This window comes from Oncorhynchus kisutch, linkage group LG13 (assembly GCF_002021735.2).
Source record: "Oncorhynchus kisutch isolate 150728-3 linkage group LG13, Okis_V2, whole genome shotgun sequence".
In the NCBI taxonomy this organism is placed as follows: Eukaryota; Metazoa; Chordata; class Actinopteri; order Salmoniformes; family Salmonidae; genus Oncorhynchus; species Oncorhynchus kisutch.
Genome location: NC_034186.2, coordinates 277501 through 295269, shown reverse-complemented (window position 1 = coordinate 295269; position 17769 = coordinate 277501). Strand labels below are relative to the sequence as shown.

Sequence of the window (17769 nt, the reverse complement as noted above, 5' to 3'; positions counted from 1 at the left end):
TCTGGACCCTGATCTCTCTTTTGAAGAACATATCAAGACCATTTCGAGGACAGCTTTTTTCCATCTACGTAACATTGCAAAAATCAGAAACTTTCTGTCCAAAAATGATGCAGAAAAATTAATCCATGCTTTTGTCACTTCTAGGTTAGACTACTGCAATGCTCTATTTTCCGGCTACCCGGATAAAGCACTAAATAAACTTCAGTTAGTGCTAAATACGGCTGCTAGAATCCTGACTAGAACCAAAAAATTTGATCATATTACTCCAGTGCTAGCCTCTCTACACTGGCTTCCTGTCAAAGCAAGGGCTGATTTCAAGGTTTTACTGCTAACCTACAAAGCATTACATGGGCTTGCTCCTACATATCTCTCTGATTTGGTCCTGCCGTACATACCTATACGTACGCTACGGTCACAAGACGCAGGCCTCCTAATTGTCCCTAGAATTTCTAAGCAAACAGCTGGAGGCAGGGCTTTCTCCTATAGAGCTCCATTTTTATGGAACGGTCTGCCTACCCATGTCAGAGACGCAAACTCGGTCTCAACCTTTAAGTCTTTACTGAAGACTCATCTCTTCAGTGGGTCATATGATTGAGTGTAGTCTGGCCCAGGAGTGGGAAGGTGAACGGAAAGGCTCTGGAGCAACGAACCGCCCTTGCTGTCTCTGCCTGGCCGGTTCCCCTCTTTCCACTGGGATTCTCTGCCTCTAACCCTATTACAGGGGCTGAGTCACTGGCTTGCTGGGGCTCTCTCATGCTGTCCCTGGAGGGGGTGCGTCACCTGAGTGGGTTGATTCACTGTTGTGGTCATCCTGTCTGGGTTGGCGCCCCCCCCCCCCCCTTGGGTTGTGCCGTGGCGGAGATCTTTGTGGGCTATACTCAGCCTTGTCTCAGGATGGTAAGTTGGTGGTTGAAGATATCCCTCTAGTGGTGTGGGGGCTGTGCTTTGGCAAAGTGGGTGGGGTTATATCCTTCCTGTTTGGCCCTGTCCGGGGGTGTCCTCGGATGGGGCCACAGTGTCTCCTGACCCCTCCTGTCTCAGCCTCCAGTATTTATGCTGCAGTAGTTTATGTGTCGGGGGGCTGGGGTCAGTTTGTTATATCTGGAGTACTTCTCCTGTCCTATTCGGTGTCCTGTGTGAATCTAAGTGTGCGTTCTCTAATTCTCTCCTTCTCTCTTTCTTTCTCTCTCTCGGAGGACCTGAGCCCTAGGACCATGCCCCAGGACTACCTGACATGATGACTCCTTGCTGTCCCCAGTCCACCTGGCCATGCTGCTGTTCCAGTTTCAACTGACCTGAGCCCTAGGACCATGCCCCAGGACTACCTGACATGATGACTCCTTGCTGTCCCCAGTCTACCTGGCCATGCTGCTGCTCCAGTTTCAACTTCCACCTGACTGTGCTGCTGCTCTAGTTTCAACTGTTCTGCCTTATTATTATTCGACCATGCTGGTCATTTATGAACATTGAACATCTTGACCATGTTCTGTTATAATCTCCACCCGGCACAGCCAGAAGAGGACTGGCCACCCCACATAGCCTGGTTCCTCTCTAGGTTTCTTCCTAGGTATTGGCCTTTCTAGGGAGTTTTTCCTAGCCACCGTGCTTCTCCACCTGCATTGCTTGCTGTTTGGGGTTTTAGGCTGGGTTTCTGTACAGCACTTTGAGATATCAGCTGATGTACGAAGGGCTATATAAATAAATTTGATTTGATTTGATTTGATTATTTCTCTGTCCTGGGGTAACAGTGGCAGGTTAAATGAGGTTATTTCTCTGTCCTGTGGTAACAGTGGCAGGTTAAATTAGGTTATTTCTCTGTCCTGAGGTAGCAGTGGCAGGTTAAATGAGGTTATTTCTCTGTCCTGAGGTAACAGTGGCAGGTTAAATGAGGTTATTTCTCTGTCCTGAGGTAACAGTGGCAGGTTAAATGAGGTTATTTCTCTGTCCTTAGGTAACAGTGGCAGGCTAAATGAGGTTATTTCTCTGTCCTGGGGTAACAGGGGCAGGTTAAATTAGGTTATTTCTCTGTCCTGAGGTAACAGTGGCAGGTTAAATGAGGTTATTTCTCTGTCCTGAGGTAACAGTGGCAGGTTAAATGAGATTATTTCTCTGTCCTGGGGTAACAGTGGCAGGTTAAATGAGGTTATTTCTCTGTCCTGTGGTAACAGTGGCAGGTTAAATTAGGTTATTTCTCTGTCCTGGGGTAACAGTGGCAGGTTAAATGAGGTTATTTCTCTGTCCTGAGGTAACAGTGGCAGGTTAAATGAGGTTATTTCTCTGTCCTGAGGTAACAGTGGCAGGTTAAATGAGGTTATTTCTCTGTCCTGAGGTAACAGTGGCAGGTTAAATGAGGTTATTTCTCTGTCCTGCAGGTTACAGATATGAGCGTCTGGATGGATCAGTCAGGGGGGAAGAGCGTAACCTGGCCATCAAGAACTTCAGCAGCAAAGACGTCTTTGTCTTTCTACTCAGCACTAAAGCAGGTGGGCTCTCCCTGACCTCTAACAGGTCCTAACCCCTGACCTCTAACAGGTCCTGACCCCTAACAGGTCCTATCCCCTGACCCCTAACAGCTCCTAACCCCTGACCTCTAACAGGTCCTAACCCCTGACCTCTAACAGGTCCTAACCCCTGACCTCTAACAGGTCCTGACCCCTAACAGGTCCTATCCCCTGACCCCTAACGGGTCCTATCCCCTGACCCCTAACAGGTCCTAACCCCTGACCTCTAACAGGTCCTAACCCCTGACCCCTAACAGGTCCTAACCCCTGACCTCTAACAGGTCCCAACCCCTGACCTCTAACAGGTCCCAACCCCTGACCTCTAACAGGTCCCAACCCCTGACCTCTAACAGGTCCTAAGCCCTGACCTCTAACAGGTCCTATCCCCTGACCCCTAACAGGTCCTAACCCCTGACAGGTCCTAACCCCTGACCCCTAACAGGTCCTAACCCCTGACCTCTAACAGGTCCTAACCCCTGACCTCTAACAGGTCCTAACCCCTGACCTCTAACAGGTCCTAACCCCCTGACCTCTAACAGGTCCTAACCCCCTGACCTCTAACAGGTACTAACCCCTGACCCCTAACCCTCTCACTGGTCCTTAACCCTGACCCCTAACACGCTCACTGGTCCTTAACCCTGACCCCTAACCCTCTCACTGGTCCTAACCCCTAACCCTCTCACTGGTCCTTAACCCTGACCCCTAACCCGCTCACTGGTCCTTAACCCTGACCCCTAACCCTCTCACTGGTCCTTAACCCTGACCCCTAACCCTCTCACTGGTCCTTAACCCTGACCCCTAACCCGCTCACTGGTCCTTAACCCTGACCCCTAACCATAACACTAACAGGTGCTATGTTCCCCAGCAAGAAAAACAAAACTTCTCTCGCAAACAGAAGGGGGAACTAACGAAACGGGTCGAATTTTAGGAGGGGTTCTGAAAGACACTCATGGGGGGTCCACTGAAAGCAACAACAACTGGGACCTAAAAGACACCCAGCATGAGCGCCCAGTAAGAGGCAAACAAAAGAAAACCCCACACCAAACTTAGACAGGATGCAAACCAAAAAGTGGCGCAAAACGAAAACAGGAAAGATTAGATAAAGGAATATTTGTCTACAAAACAAATAGGGAGAGCCAACTAATGGTGTTCACCTTCCACATCTATCAAGACAACTGGAGCACTGGGCCAGACACTCTTAAATATCACCTGGGTCAACTAATGGTGTTCACCCTCCACATCTATCAAGACAACTGGAGCACTGGGCCAGACACTCTTAAATATCACCTGGGCCAGACACTCTTAAATATCACCTGGGCCAGACACTCTTAAATATCACCTGGGCCAGACACTCTTAAATATCACCTGGGCCAGACCCTCTTAAATATCACCTGGGCCAGACCCTCTTAAATATCACCTGGGCCAGACACTCTTAAATATCACCTGGGCCAGACACTCTTAAATATCACCTGGGCCAGACACTCTTAAATATCACCTGGGCCAGACACTCTTAATATCACCTGGGCCAGACACTCTTAAATATCACCTGGGCCAGACACTCTTAAATATCACCTGGGCCAGACACTCTTAAATATCACCTGGGCCAGACACTCTTAAATATCACCTGGGCCAGACACTCTTAAATATCACCTGGGCCAGACACTCTTAAATATCACCTGGGCCAGACACTCTTAAATATCACCTGGGCCAGACCCTCTTAAATATCACCTGGGCCAGACACTCTTAAATATCACCTGGGCCAGACACTCTTAAATATCACCTGGGCCAGACACTCTTAAATATCACCTGGGCCAGACACTCTTAAATATCACCTGGGCCAGACACTCTTAAATATCACCTGGGCCAACAGGTGAAACATCTTCCCACTAACGAGATGGCAAACCAGCATAGGTATAACACACACTGACTAACGAGGTGACACCAATCGGTGTGCCCCACGTGCTAACGTCCAACCTCAAAATATAAATGGATAAACCAAAGCCTGTAACACAGGTACTCAACCCTTGACCTTTAACCCCAACCCTGCTCACCAGTACTCATCAAGAGCAAGCTTTGATCTGTGATTCTGTGTCTGTCACTCTCCCACTATCAGCAGAGACATCTCTCCGCCTCTCTAGCTCTCCAAATCAAATCAAATATTTATTTCCATCTGATCTATTGACAGAATGAGCTGAAACACCACAGACACACAGAGAGAGAGAGAAGAGGAGCTGAGAGTGGGAGGATGTTTCATCTGTCAATGAGACCAAAAGCGTTTTGAGTTTCTCTCTTAAGTTTGAACCAGAATATGAAAGCTGAGAGAAAAAGGAGCCGACTTGACAACTTCTCATTAACATGCTTTATGACCTTTAAATCACTTCTAGTCTCCAAGCTGTAGACACCCACTGTAGGGCAGCACACTACATGCACCTTCATGAACAGCATAAGAATAAGGAATAATCAACAAAAGAATAAGAAATAAACAATGAAAGAATAAACAATGAAAGAATAAACAAGAAACAATGAAAGACTAAGGAATGAATAAACAAACAATGAAAGAATAAGGAATGAATAAACAAACAATGAAAGACTAAGGAATGAATAAGGAATAAACAATGAAAGACTAAGGAATGAATAAGGAATAAACAATGAAAGAATAAACAATGAAAGACTAAGGAATAAATAAGGAATAAACAATGAAAGACTAAGGAATGAATAAGGAATAAACAATGAAAGAATAAACAATGAAAGACTAAGGAATGAATAAACAAGAAACAATGAAAGACTAAGGAATGAATAAACAAACAATGAAAGAATAAGGAATGAATAAACAAACAATGAAAGAATAAGGAATGAATAAACAAACAATGAAAGAATAAGGAATGAATAAACAAACAATGAAAGACTAAGGAATGAATAAGGAATAAACAATGAAAGACTAAGGAATGAATAAGGAATAAACAATGAAAGAATAAGGAATGAATAAGGAATAAACAATGAAAGACTAAGGAATGAATAAGGAATAAACAATGAAAGACTAAGGAATGAATAAGGAATAAACAATGAAAGACTAAGGAATAAATAAGGAATAAACAATGAAAGACTAAGGAATGAATAAGGAATAAACAATGAAAGAATAAACAATGAAAGACTAAGGAATGAATAAGGAATAAACAATGAAAGACTAAGGAATGAATAAGGAATAAACAATGAAAGACTAAGGAATAAACAATGAAAGACTAAGGAATGAATAAGGAATAAACAATGAAAGACTAAGGAATGAATAAGGAATAAACAATGAAAGAATAAACAATGAAAGACTAAGGAATGAATAAGGAATAAACAATGAAAGACTAAGGAATGAATAAGGAATAAACAATGAAAGACTAAGGAATGAATAAGGAATAAACAATGAAAGACTAAGGAATAAACAATGAAAGAATAAGGAATGAATAAGGAATAAACAATGAAAGAATAAACAATGAAAGACTAAGGAATGAATAAGGAATAAACAATGAAAGACTAAGGAATGAATAAGGAATAAACAATGAAAGACTAAGGAATGAATAAGGAATAAACAATGAAAGCAAATACGTAATGTGCTAACAACATGATCAATGGGCTAAACTGACGCCTGACCCCTTACTCTCATGGACAGTGACTTCAACCTCTGACCCCTGTATAACCGCAGACCTGTCTCTCTGCTGTATAGGAGGCGTTGGGATGAACCTAACAGCAGCTGATACTGTGATCTTCATTGACTCTGACTTCAACCCCCAGAATGACCTGCAGGCTGCCGCTCGCTGCCACCGGATTGGTCAGACCAGGTAACACAGGGCCCTAGTTCTATTGGTCAGACCAGGTAACACAGGGCCCTAGTTCTATTGGTGAGACTAGGTAACACAGGGCCCTAGTTCTATTGGTGAGACTAGGTAACACAGGGCCCTAGTTCTATTGGTCAGACTAGGTAACACAGGGCCCTAGTTCTATTGGTCAGACCAGGTAACACAGGGCCCTAGTTCTATTGGTGAGACTAGGTAACACAGGGCCCTAGTTCTATTGGTCAGACTAGGTAACACAGGGCCCTAGTTCTATTGGTCAGACTAGGTAACACAGGGCCCTAGTTCTATTGGTCAGACTAGGTAACACAGGGCCCTAGTTCTATTGGTCAGACTAGGTAACACAGGGCCCTAGTTCTATTGGTCAGACTAGGTAACAGGGCCCTAGTTCTATTGGTCAGACTAGGTAACACAGGGCCCTAGTTCTATTGGACAGACTAGGTAACACAGGGCCCTAGTTCTATTGGTCAGACCAGGTAACACAGGGCCCTAGTTCTATTGGTCAGACTAGGTAACACAGGGCCCTAGTTCTATTGGTCAGACTAGGTAACAGGGCCCTAGTTCTATTGGTCAGACTAGGTAACAGGGCCCTAGTTCTATTGGTCAGACTAGGTAACACAGGGCCCTAGTTCTATTGGTCAGACCAGGTAACACAGGGCCCTAGTTCTATTGGACAGACTAGGTAACACAGGGCCCTAGTTCTATTGGACAGACTAGGTAACACAGGGCCCTAGTTCTATTGGACAGACTAGGTAACACAGGGCCCTAGTTCTATTGGACAGACTAGGTAACACAGGGCCCTAGTTCTATTGGTCAGACTAGGTAACAGGGCCCTAGTTCTATTGGTCAGACTAGGTAACACAGGGCCCTAGTTCTATTGGACAGACTAGGTAACACAGGGCCCTAGTTCTATTGGACAGACTAGGTAACACAGGGCCCTAGTTCTATTGGTCAGACCAGGTAACACAGGGCCCTAGTTCTATTGGACAGACTAGGTAACACAGGGCCCTAGTTCTATTGGACAGACTAGGTAACACAGGGCCCTATCATAATATATAGTAGAACTAGGGCCCTGAATTAATAATAATATATATTAGCACTAGGGCCCTGAGTTAATAATAATATATATTAGCTGCTATATATTCTCTTACTTATGCGTGTATATAAGTTGGTGGTGGGGTAACCAGAGGTCTATTTAACAGGGCTGTGAAGGTGATCCGGCTCCTGGGGAGGGATACGGTAGAGGAGATTGTGTACTCCCGGGCAAGTTCTAAGCTCAGCCTTACCAACACAGTGATAGAAGAGGGGCGTTTTTCTCTGCTTAACCACAACCACTCTGCTGCTGCCGGTCTGCAGGTCAGTAACCCTGGCAACACACCGTCAGTAACCTGGCAACTGGTGATGGGAGGAAAAAATGCCTACAATTATTATCACAATATTATTATTTTATAGGCTGTACCTGCGCCAAAACTCTTCTTTATAAGTGAGTCAACATGTTTTCAGCACTTTTATTTCCATGACTGATCAAAACTAGTTTTTCATGGCTCTCTCTTGTCCCTCTACAGCAGACATATAGTGAGCAATATGTTTGGTACATTGAATCGCAGAGTCAAATCGCAATACATACAGAATCGTAAAATTCACAATACATATCGCACAGTCAGTAAACCTGGCAACACACGGTCAGTAAACGTGGCAACGCACGGTCAGTAAACCTGGCAACACACGGTCAGTATACCTGGCAACACACGGTCAGTAAACACGGTCAGTAAACCTGGCAACACACGGTCAGTAAACCTGGCAACACACGGTCAGTAACAACACACGGCCAGTAAACCTGGCAACACACGGTCAGTAAACACGGTCAGTAAACCTGGCAATGCACGGTCAGTAAACCTGGCAACACACGGTCAGTAAACCTGGCAACACACGGTCAGTAAACCTGGCAACACACGGTCAGTAAACCTGGCAACACACGGTCAGTAAAGCTGACAACACACGGTTACTTTAAACCTGGCAACACACGGTCAGTAAACACGGTCAGTAAACCTGGCAATGCACGGTCAGTAAACCTGGCAACACACGGTCAGTAAACCTGGCAACACACGGTCAGTAAACACGGTCAGTAAACCTGGCAACACACGGTCAGTAAACCTGGCAACGCACGGTCAGTAAACCTGGCAACGCACGGTCAGTAAACCTGGCAACACACGGTCAGTAAACCTGGCAACACACGGTCAGTAAACCTGGCAACACACGGTCAGTAAACCTGGCAACACACGGTCAGTAAACCTGGCAACACACGGTCAGTAAACCTGGCAACAGCAACTATTTCTTTCATGACACCTCACTGTCCCGTCAACAGGCTACTCTGCCCTTCCTCATCCATCCTGTTCCATCTGTCTCTCTCCAGCTCAGCGAGATCCTGAAGTTTGGAGTGGACAAGCTGTTGTCGTCAGAAGAGAGCTCCATCCAGGCTGTGAACATGGGTCTGATCCTGGGTCAGTCTAGAGACGGGGAGTGGCTGACTGATGAATCCCCCACCCAGACCAAGGACCTGCCCACAGAGGAGGAAGAGGAGGGAGAATCTGAGGGACAGAGTGAGTAGCAAAAGCTCATGGAGGCCCCACAGCAAAACCTGGCATCAATCTACACTGTAAACCTCCACTACTCTACACTATTAGTGTGCATCCCAAATTGCATTATATTCCCTAGGGTCGATGATAAACAGTAGTGCCTAGGTAGCCTAGTGGTTAGAGCATTGGGCCAGTAACCAGCAGGTAGCCTAATGGTTAGCGCATTGGACCAGTAACCAGAAGGTAGCCTAGTGGTTAGAGCATTGGGCCAGTAACCAGCAGGTAGCCTAGTGGTTAGATCATTGGGCCAGTAACCAGCAGGTAGCCTAGTGGTTAGAGCATTGGGCCAGTAACCAGCAGGTAGCCTAGTGGTTAGAGCATTGGGCCAGTAACCAGCAGGTAGCCTAATGGTTAGCGCATTGGGCCAGTTACCAGCAGGTAGCCTAGTGGTTGGAGCGTTGGGCCAGTAACCTGTAGGTAGCCTAGTGGTTGGAGCGTTGGGCCAGTAACCTGTAGGTAGCCTAGTGGTTAGAGCGTTGGGCCAGTAACCAGCAGGTAGCCTAGTGGTTAGAACGTTGGGCCAGTAACCAGCAGGTAGCCTAGTGGTTAGAGCGTTGGGCCAGTAACCAGCAGGTAGCCTAGTGGTTAGAACGTTGGGCCAGTTACCAGCAGGTAGCCTAGTGGTTGGAGCGTTGGGCCAGTAACCTGTAGGTAGCCTAGTGGTTGGAGCGTTGGGCCAGTAACCTGTAGGTAGCCTAGTGGTTGGAGCGTTGGGCCAGTAACCTGTAGGTAGCCTAGTGGTTAGAGCGTTGGGCCAGTAACCAGCAGGTAGCCTAGTGGTTAGAACGTTGGGCCAGTAACCAGCAGGTAGCCTAGTGGTTAGAACGTTGGGCCAGTAACCAAAATGTTATTGGTTCGAATACCCGAGCAAATCACTTAATCCTGATTTGCTCCAGAGTTGCTGTATTACTTATGGCTGAGCCTCTAAAACAACACATTACACTGAGTCTTTTGTATATGACAATAACACATCTTTATTTATTCATGTTTTCCCCTCTCCCTGTCTCTCTCCCTCTCTCTCTCTCTCCCTGTCTCTCTCTCTCCCCCTCTCTCTTTCTCCCTGTCTCTCTTTCTCCCTGTCTCTCTCTCTCTCCCTGTCTCCCTGTCTCTCTCTCTCTCCCTGTCTCTCTCTCCCTGTCTCTCTCTCTCTCTCTCTCCCTGTCTCTCTCTCTCTCTCCCTGTCTCTCTCTCTCTCCTCCCTGTCTCTCTCTCTCTCCCTGTCTCTCTCTCTCTCTCCCTGTCTCTCTCTCTCTCCCTGTCTCTCTCTCTCTCTCCCTGTCTCTCTCTCTCTCTCCCTGTCTCTCTCTCTCTCCCTGTCTCTCTCTCTTCTCCCTGTCTCTCTCTCTCTCTCCCTGTCTCTCTCTCTCTCTCTCTCTCTCTCCTGTCTCTCTCTCTCTCTCTCCCTGTCTCTCTCTCTCTCCCTGTCTCTCTCTGTGCCTGTCTCTCTCTGTGCCTGTCTCTCTCTGTCCCTGTCTCTCTCTGTCTCTGTCAATTCAATTCAAGGGCTTTATTGGCATGGGAAACATGTGTTAACTTTGCCAAAGCAAGTGAGGTAGATAATATATAAAGTGAATTTATAAAGTGAAATAAACAATAGAAAATTAACAGTAAACATTACACATACAGAAGTTTAAAAACAATAAAGACATTACAAATGTCATATTATATATATATATATATATATATATATATACCGTGTTTTAACAATGTACAAATGGTAAAGGACACAAGATAAAATAAATAAGCATAAATATGGATTGTATTTACAATGGTGTGTGTTCTTCACTGGTTGCCCTTTTCTCGTGGCAACAGGTCACAAATCTTGCTGCTGTGATGGCACACTGTGGAATTTCACCCAGTAGATATGGGAGTTTATCAAAATTGGATTTGTTTTCTAATTCTTTGTGGATCTGTGTAATCTGAGGGAAATATGTCTCTCTAATATGGTCATACATTGGGCAGGAGGTTAGGATGTGCATCTCAGATGCCAGAGCTAAGGATGATGTTAAAGAGTTTTAGTATAGCCAATTGGAATTTGTTGTCTGTATATTTGATCATTTCATTGAGGATACCATCAACACCACAGGCCTTTTTGGGTTGGAGGGTTTTTATTTTGTCCTGTAACTCATTCAATATAATTGGAGAATCCAGTGGGTTCTGGTAGTCTTTAATAGTTGATTCTAAGATCTGTATTTGATCATGTATATGTTTTTGCTCTTTATTCTTTGTTATAGAGCCAAAAATATTGGAGAAGTGGTTTACCCATACATCTCCATTTTGGATAGATAATTCTTTGTGTTGTTGTTTGTTTAGTGTTTTCCAATTTTCCCAGAAGTGGTTAGAGTCTATGGATTCTTCAATTACATTGAGCTGATTTCTGACATGCTGTTCCTTCTTTTTCCGTAGTGTATTTCTGTATTGTTTTAGTGATTCACCATAGTGAAGGCGTAGACTCAGGTTTTCCGGGTCTCTATGTTTTTGGTTGGACAGGTTTCTCAATTTCTTTCTTAGATTTTGCATTCTTCATCAAACCATTTGTCATTATTGTTAATTTTCTTCGGTTTTCTATTTGAGATTTTTAGATTTGATAGGGAAGCTGAGAGGTCAAATATACTGTTAAGATTTTCTACTGCCAAGTTTACACCTTCACTATTACAGTGGAACGTTTTACCCAGGAAATTGTCTAAAAGGGATTGAATTGGTTGCCTAATTGTTTTTTGGTAGGTTTCCAAACTGCATTCCTTCCATCTATAGCATTTCTTAATGTTACTCAGTTCCTTTGGCTTTGATGCCTCATGATTGAGTATTGCTCTGTTTAAGTAGACTGTGATTTTGCTGTGGTCTGATAGGGGTGTCAGTGGGCTGACTGTGAACGCTCTGAGAGACTCTGGGTTGAGGTCAGTGATAAAGTAGTATACAGTACTACTGCCAAGAGATGAGCTATATGTGTACCTACCTTAGGAGTCCCCTCGAAGCCTACCATTGACTATGTACATACCCAGCGTGCGACAGAGCTGCAGGAGTTGTGACCCGTTTTTGTTGGTTGTGTTGTCATAGTTGTGCCGAGGGGGGCATATGTGGGAGGGAATGCTGTCACCTCCAGGCAGGTGTTTGTCCCCCTGTGTGCTGAGGGTGTCAGGTTCTTGTCCGGTTCTGGCATTTAGGTCGCCACAGACTAGTACATGTCCCTGGGCCTGGAAATTATTGATTTCCCCCTCCAGGATGGAGAAGCTGTCTTCATTATGTCTCTCTCTCTCTGTCCCTGTCTCTGTCCCTGTCTCTGTCCCTGTCCCTCTCCCTCTCTCTCCCTGTCTCTCTCTCCCGGTCCCTCTTTTTGTCCCTGTCCCTCTCTCTCTCACTGTCTCTCTCTCTCTCTCTCTCACTGTCTCTCTCTCTCTCTCACTGTCTCTCTCGGTCTCTGTCTGTCTGTCCCTTTGTCTCTCTCACTGTCTCTCTCTCTCCCTGTCTCTCTCTCTCTCCATGTCTCTTTTTGTCCCTGTCCCTCTCTCTCTCCCTGTCTCCATCTGTCTCTCGCTTTCTTTTTGTCCCTGTCCTTGTCTCTCTCTCCCTGTACCTCTCTCTGTACCGCTCTCTGTCACTGTCTCTCTCCCTCTCTCTCCCTGTCCCTATTTTTGTCCCTGTCCCTCTCTCTCTCCCTGTCTCTCTCTCTCCCTGTCTCTCTCTCTCCCTGTCTCTCTCTCTCCCTGTCTCTCTCTCTCTCCCTGTCTCTCTCTCCCCCTGTCTCTCTCTCCCCCTGTCTCTCTCTCCCTCTGTCTCTCTCTCCCTGTCTCTTTTTGTCCCTGTCCCTCTCTCTCTCCCTCTCCCTGTCTCCCTGTCTCTCCCTGTCTCCCTGTCTCTCCCTGTCTCCCTCTCTCTCCCTGTCTCCCTCTCTCTCCCTGTCTCCCTCTCTCTCCCTGTCTCCCTCTCTCTCCCTGTCTCCCACTCTCTCCCTGTCCCTCTTTTTGTCCCTGTCCCCCACTCTCTCCCTGTCCCTCTTTTTGTCCCTGTCCCTCTCTCTGTCCCTGTCCCTCTCTCTGTCCCTCTCTCTGTCCCTCTCTCTGTCCCTGTCCCTCTCTCTGTCCCTGTCTCTCTCCCTGTCCAGACCACATGTACTACTTCGAAGGGAGGGATTACTCCCGGGAGGTGAGCTCTGAGGACCAGAGGACCTTCAGTCGTCTCCTGGAGGAAGAGGCAGGAGGAGGAGGAGGAGAGAGACGAGCGACACGACACAACGATGAAGTAAGACTCTGTGACCGTCTCCTCACCTCTACTCTACTAGACTAGTGTGATGGTGGGCTAATGACAAACATCATTACTCACAAACATAGAAATAGGACATCTTTATTCTACACCTTTCACTAGTAGCACTGTTAGACAGACAGGGTATGTTGTTGGGGTGTAATGTTAGACAGACAGACAGACAGACAGACAGGGTATGTTGTTGGAGTGTAATGTTAGACAGACTGACAGGGTGTGTTGTTGGAGTGTAATGTTAGACAGACAGGGTATGTTGTTGGAGTGTAATGTTAGACAGACAGGGTATGTTGTTGGAGTGTAATGTTAGACAGACAGGGTATGTTGTTGGAGTGTAATGTTAGACAGACAGGGTATGTTGTTGGAGTGTAATGTTAGACAGACAGACAGACAGACAGGGTGTGTTGTTGGAGTGTAATGTTAGACAGACTGACAGGGTGTGTTGTTGGAGTGTAATGTTAGACAGATTGACAGACAGACAGGGTGTGTTGTTCGAGTGTAATGTTAGACAGACAGACAGGGTATGTTGTTGGAGTGTAAGGTTAGACAGACAGACAGACAGGGTATGTTGTTGGAGTGTAATGTTAGACAGACAGACATGGTATGTTGTTGGAGTGTAATGTTATACAGACAGACAGACAGGGTATGTTGTTGGAGTGTAATGTTATACAGACAGACAGACAGGGTATGTTGTTGGAGTGTAATGTTATACAGACAGACAGACAGGGTATGTTGTTGGAGTGTAGTTAGACAGACAGACAGACAGACAGGGTATGTTGTTGGAGTGTAATATTAGACAGACAGACAGACAGGGTATGTTGTTGGAGTGTAATATTAGACAGACAGACAGACAGACAGGGTATGTTGTTGGAGTGTAATATTAGACAGACAGACAGACAGACAGGGTATGTTGTTGGAGTGTAAGGTTAGACAGACAGACAGACAGGGTATGTTGTTGGAGTGTAAGGTTAGACAGACAGACAGACAGGGTATGTTGTTGGAGTGTAATGTTAGACAGACAGACATGGTATGTTGTTGGAGTGTAATGTTATACAGACAGACAGACAGGGTATGTTGTTGGAGTGTAATGTTATACAGACAGACAGACAGGGTATGTTGTTGGAGTGTAATGTTATACAGACAGACAGACAGGGTATGTTGTTGGAGTGTAATGTTATACAGACAGACAGACAGGGTATGTTGTTGGAGTGTAGTTAGACAGACAGACAGACAGACAGGGTATGTTGTTGGAGTGTAATGTTAGACAGACAGACAGACAGACAGACAGGGTATGTTGTTGGAGTGTAATGTTAGACAGACAGACAGACAGACAGGGTATGTTGTTGGAGTGTAATGTTAGACAGACAGACAGGGTATGTTGTTGGAGTGTAATGTTATACAGACAGACAGACAGGGTATGTTGTTGGAGTGTAATATTAGACAGACAGACAGACAGGGTATGTTGTTGGAGTGTAATATTAGACAGACAGACAGACAGGGTATGTTGTTGGAGTGTAATATTAGACAGACAGACAGACAGACAGGGTATGTTGTTGGAGTGTAAGGTTAGACAGACAGACAGACAGGGTATGTTGTTGGAGTGTAATGTTAGACAGACAGACATGGTATGTTGTTGGAGTGTAATGTTATACAGACAGACAGACAGGGTATGTTGTTGGAGTGTAGTTAGACAGACAGACAGACAGGGTATGTTGTTGGAGTGTAATGTTATACAGACAGACAGACAGGGTATGTTGTTGGAGTGTAATGTTATACAGACAGACAGACAGGGTATGTTGTTGGAGTGTAATGTTATACAGACAGACAGACAGGGTATGTTGTTGGAGTGTAATGTTATACAGACAGACAGACAGGGTATGTTGTTGGAGTGTAATGTTATACAGACAGACAGACAGGGTATGTTGTTGGAGTGTAGTTAGACAGACAGACAGACAGGGTATGTTGTTGGAGTGTAATATTAGACAGACAGACAGACAGGGTATGTTGTTGGAGTGTAATGTTAGACAGACAGACAGACAGACAGACAGGGTATGTTGTTGGAGTGTAATGTTAGACAGACAGACAGACAGACAGGGTATGTTGTTGGAGTGTAATGTTAGACAGACAGACAGGGTATGTTGTTGGAGTGTAATGTTATACAGACAGACAGACAGGGTATGTTGTTGGAGTGTAGTTAGACAGACAGACAGACAGACAGGGTATGTTGTTGGAGTGTAATGTTATACAGACAGACAGACAGGGTATGTTGTTGGAGTGTAATGTTATACAGACAGACAGACAGGGTATGTTGTTGGAGTGTAGTTAGACAGACAGACAGACAGACAGGGTATGTTGTTGGAGTGTAATGTTAGACAGACAGACAGACAGACTGGGTATGTTGTTGGAGTGTAATGTTAGACAGACAGACTGGGTATGTTGTTGGAGTGTAATGTTAGACAGACAGACTGGGTATGTTGTTGGAGTGTAATGTTAGACAGACAGACAGACAGACAGACAGACAGACAGACAGACAGGGTATGTTGTTGGAGTGTAATGTTATACAGACAGACAGGGTATGTTGTTGGAGTGTAATGTTAGACAGACAGACAGACAGACAGACAGACAGACAGACAGGGTATGTTGTTGGAGTGTAAGGTTAGACAGACAGGGTATGTTGTTGGAGTGTAATGTTAGACAGACAGACATGGTATGTTGTTGGAGTGTAATGTTATACAGACAGACAGACAGGGTATGTTGTTGGAGTGTAGTTAGACAGACAGACAGACAGGGTATGTTGTTGGAGTGTAATGTTATACAGACAGACAGGGTATGTTGTTGGAGTGTAATGTTATACAGACAGACAGACAGGGTATGTTGTTGGAGTGTAATGTTATACAGACAGACAGACAGGGTATGTTGTTGGAGTGTAATGTTATACAGACAGACAGACAGGGTATGTTGTTGGAGTGTAATGTTAGACAGACAGACTGGGTATGTTGTTGGAGTGTAATGTTAGACAGACAGACTGGGTATGTTGTTGGAGTGTAATGTTAGACAGACAGACTGGGTATGTTGTTGGAGTGTAATGTTAGACAGACAGACAGGGTATGTTGTTGGAGTGTAATGTTATACAGACAGACAGGGTATGTTGTTGGAGTGTAATGTTATACAGACAGACAGACAGGGTATGTTGTTGGAGTGTAATGTTATACAGACAGACAGACAGGGTATGTTGTTGGAGTGTAATGTTATACAGACAGACAGACAGGGTATGTTGTTGGAGTGTAATGTTATACAGACAGACAGACAGACAGGGTATGTTGTTGGAGTGTAATGTTATACAGACAGACAGACAGACAGGGTATGTTGTTGGAGTGTAATGTTATACAGACAGACAGACAGACAGACAGGGTATGTTGTTGGAGTGTAGTTAGACAGACAGACAGACAGACAGACAGACAGACAGGGTATGTTGTTGGAGTGTAATGTTAGACAGACAGACAGACAGACTGGGTATGTTGTTGGAGTGTAATGTTAGACAGACAGACAGACAGACAGGGTATGTTGTTGGAGTGTAATGTTAGACAGACAGACAGACAGGGTATGTTGTTGGAGTGTAAGGTTAGACAGACAGACAGACAGGGTATGTTGTTGGAGTGTAATGTTAGACAGACAGACATGGTATGTTGTTGGAGTGTAATGTTATACAGACAGACAGACAGGGTATGTTGTTGGAGTGTAGTTAGACAGACAGACAGACAGGGTATGTTGTTGGAGTGTAATGTTATACAGACAGACAGGGTATGTTGTTGGAGTGTAATGTTATACAGACAGACAGACAGGGTATGTTGTTGGAGTGTAATGTTATACAGACAGACAGACAGGGTATGTTGTTGGAGTGTAATGTTATACAGACAGACAGACAGGGTATGTTGTTGGAGTGTAGTTAGACAGACAGACAGACAGACAGGGTATGTTGTTGGAGTGTAATGTTAGACAGACAGACTGGGTATGTTGTTGGAGTGTAATGTTAGACAGACAGACAGGGTATGTTGTTGGAGTGTAATGTTAGACAGACAGACAGGGTATGTTGTTGGAGTGTAATGTTAGACAGACAGACAGGGTATGTTGTTGGAGTGTAATGTTATACAGACAGACAGACAGGGTATGTTGTTGGAGTGTAGTTAGACAGACAGACAGACAGACAGACAGACAGACAGGGTATGTTGTTGGAGTGTAATGTTAGACAGACAGACAGGGTATGTTGTTGGAGTGTAATGTTAGACAGACAGACAGGGTATGTTGTTGGAGTGTAATGTTAGACAGACAGACAGGGTATGTTGTTGGAGTGTAATGTTAGACAGACAGACAGGGTATGTTGTTGGAGTGTAATGTTAGACAGACAGACAGGGTATGTTGTTGGAGTGTAATGTTAGACAGACAGACAGGGTATGTTGTTGGAGTGTAATGTTAGACAGACAGACTGGGTATGTTGTTGGAGTGTAATGTTAGACAGACAGGGTATGTTGTTGGAGTGTA

General features: G+C 45.1%; 1 protein-coding gene across 5 annotated transcripts in view; it reads left to right on the top strand.

The window, feature by feature from the left end:
• chd1l (chromodomain helicase DNA binding protein 1-like) overlaps nucleotides 1-17769 on the top strand; it is a 60309-nt gene that overhangs the window by 14397 nt on the left and 28143 nt on the right. For 2 of the 5 annotated variants that reach the window (XR_004212140.1, XM_031838119.1), the window contains exons 6-10: nucleotides 2373-2483; nucleotides 6214-6328; nucleotides 7543-7696; nucleotides 8754-8940; nucleotides 13079-13215. Coding sequence is in view for 4 of the 5 variants with exons in the window: in XM_031838119.1 (XP_031693979.1) it covers nucleotides 2373-2483; nucleotides 6214-6328; nucleotides 7543-7696; nucleotides 8754-8940; nucleotides 13079-13215 (704 nt within the window). In the remaining variant the exon portion in view is untranslated. Of the gene's footprint in view, nucleotides 1-1642; nucleotides 2484-6213; nucleotides 6329-7542; nucleotides 7697-8753; nucleotides 8941-13078; nucleotides 13216-17769 lie in introns of those variants that run through there. The other 3 variants (XM_031838122.1, XM_031838121.1, XM_031838120.1) reach the window with 3 other exon arrangements.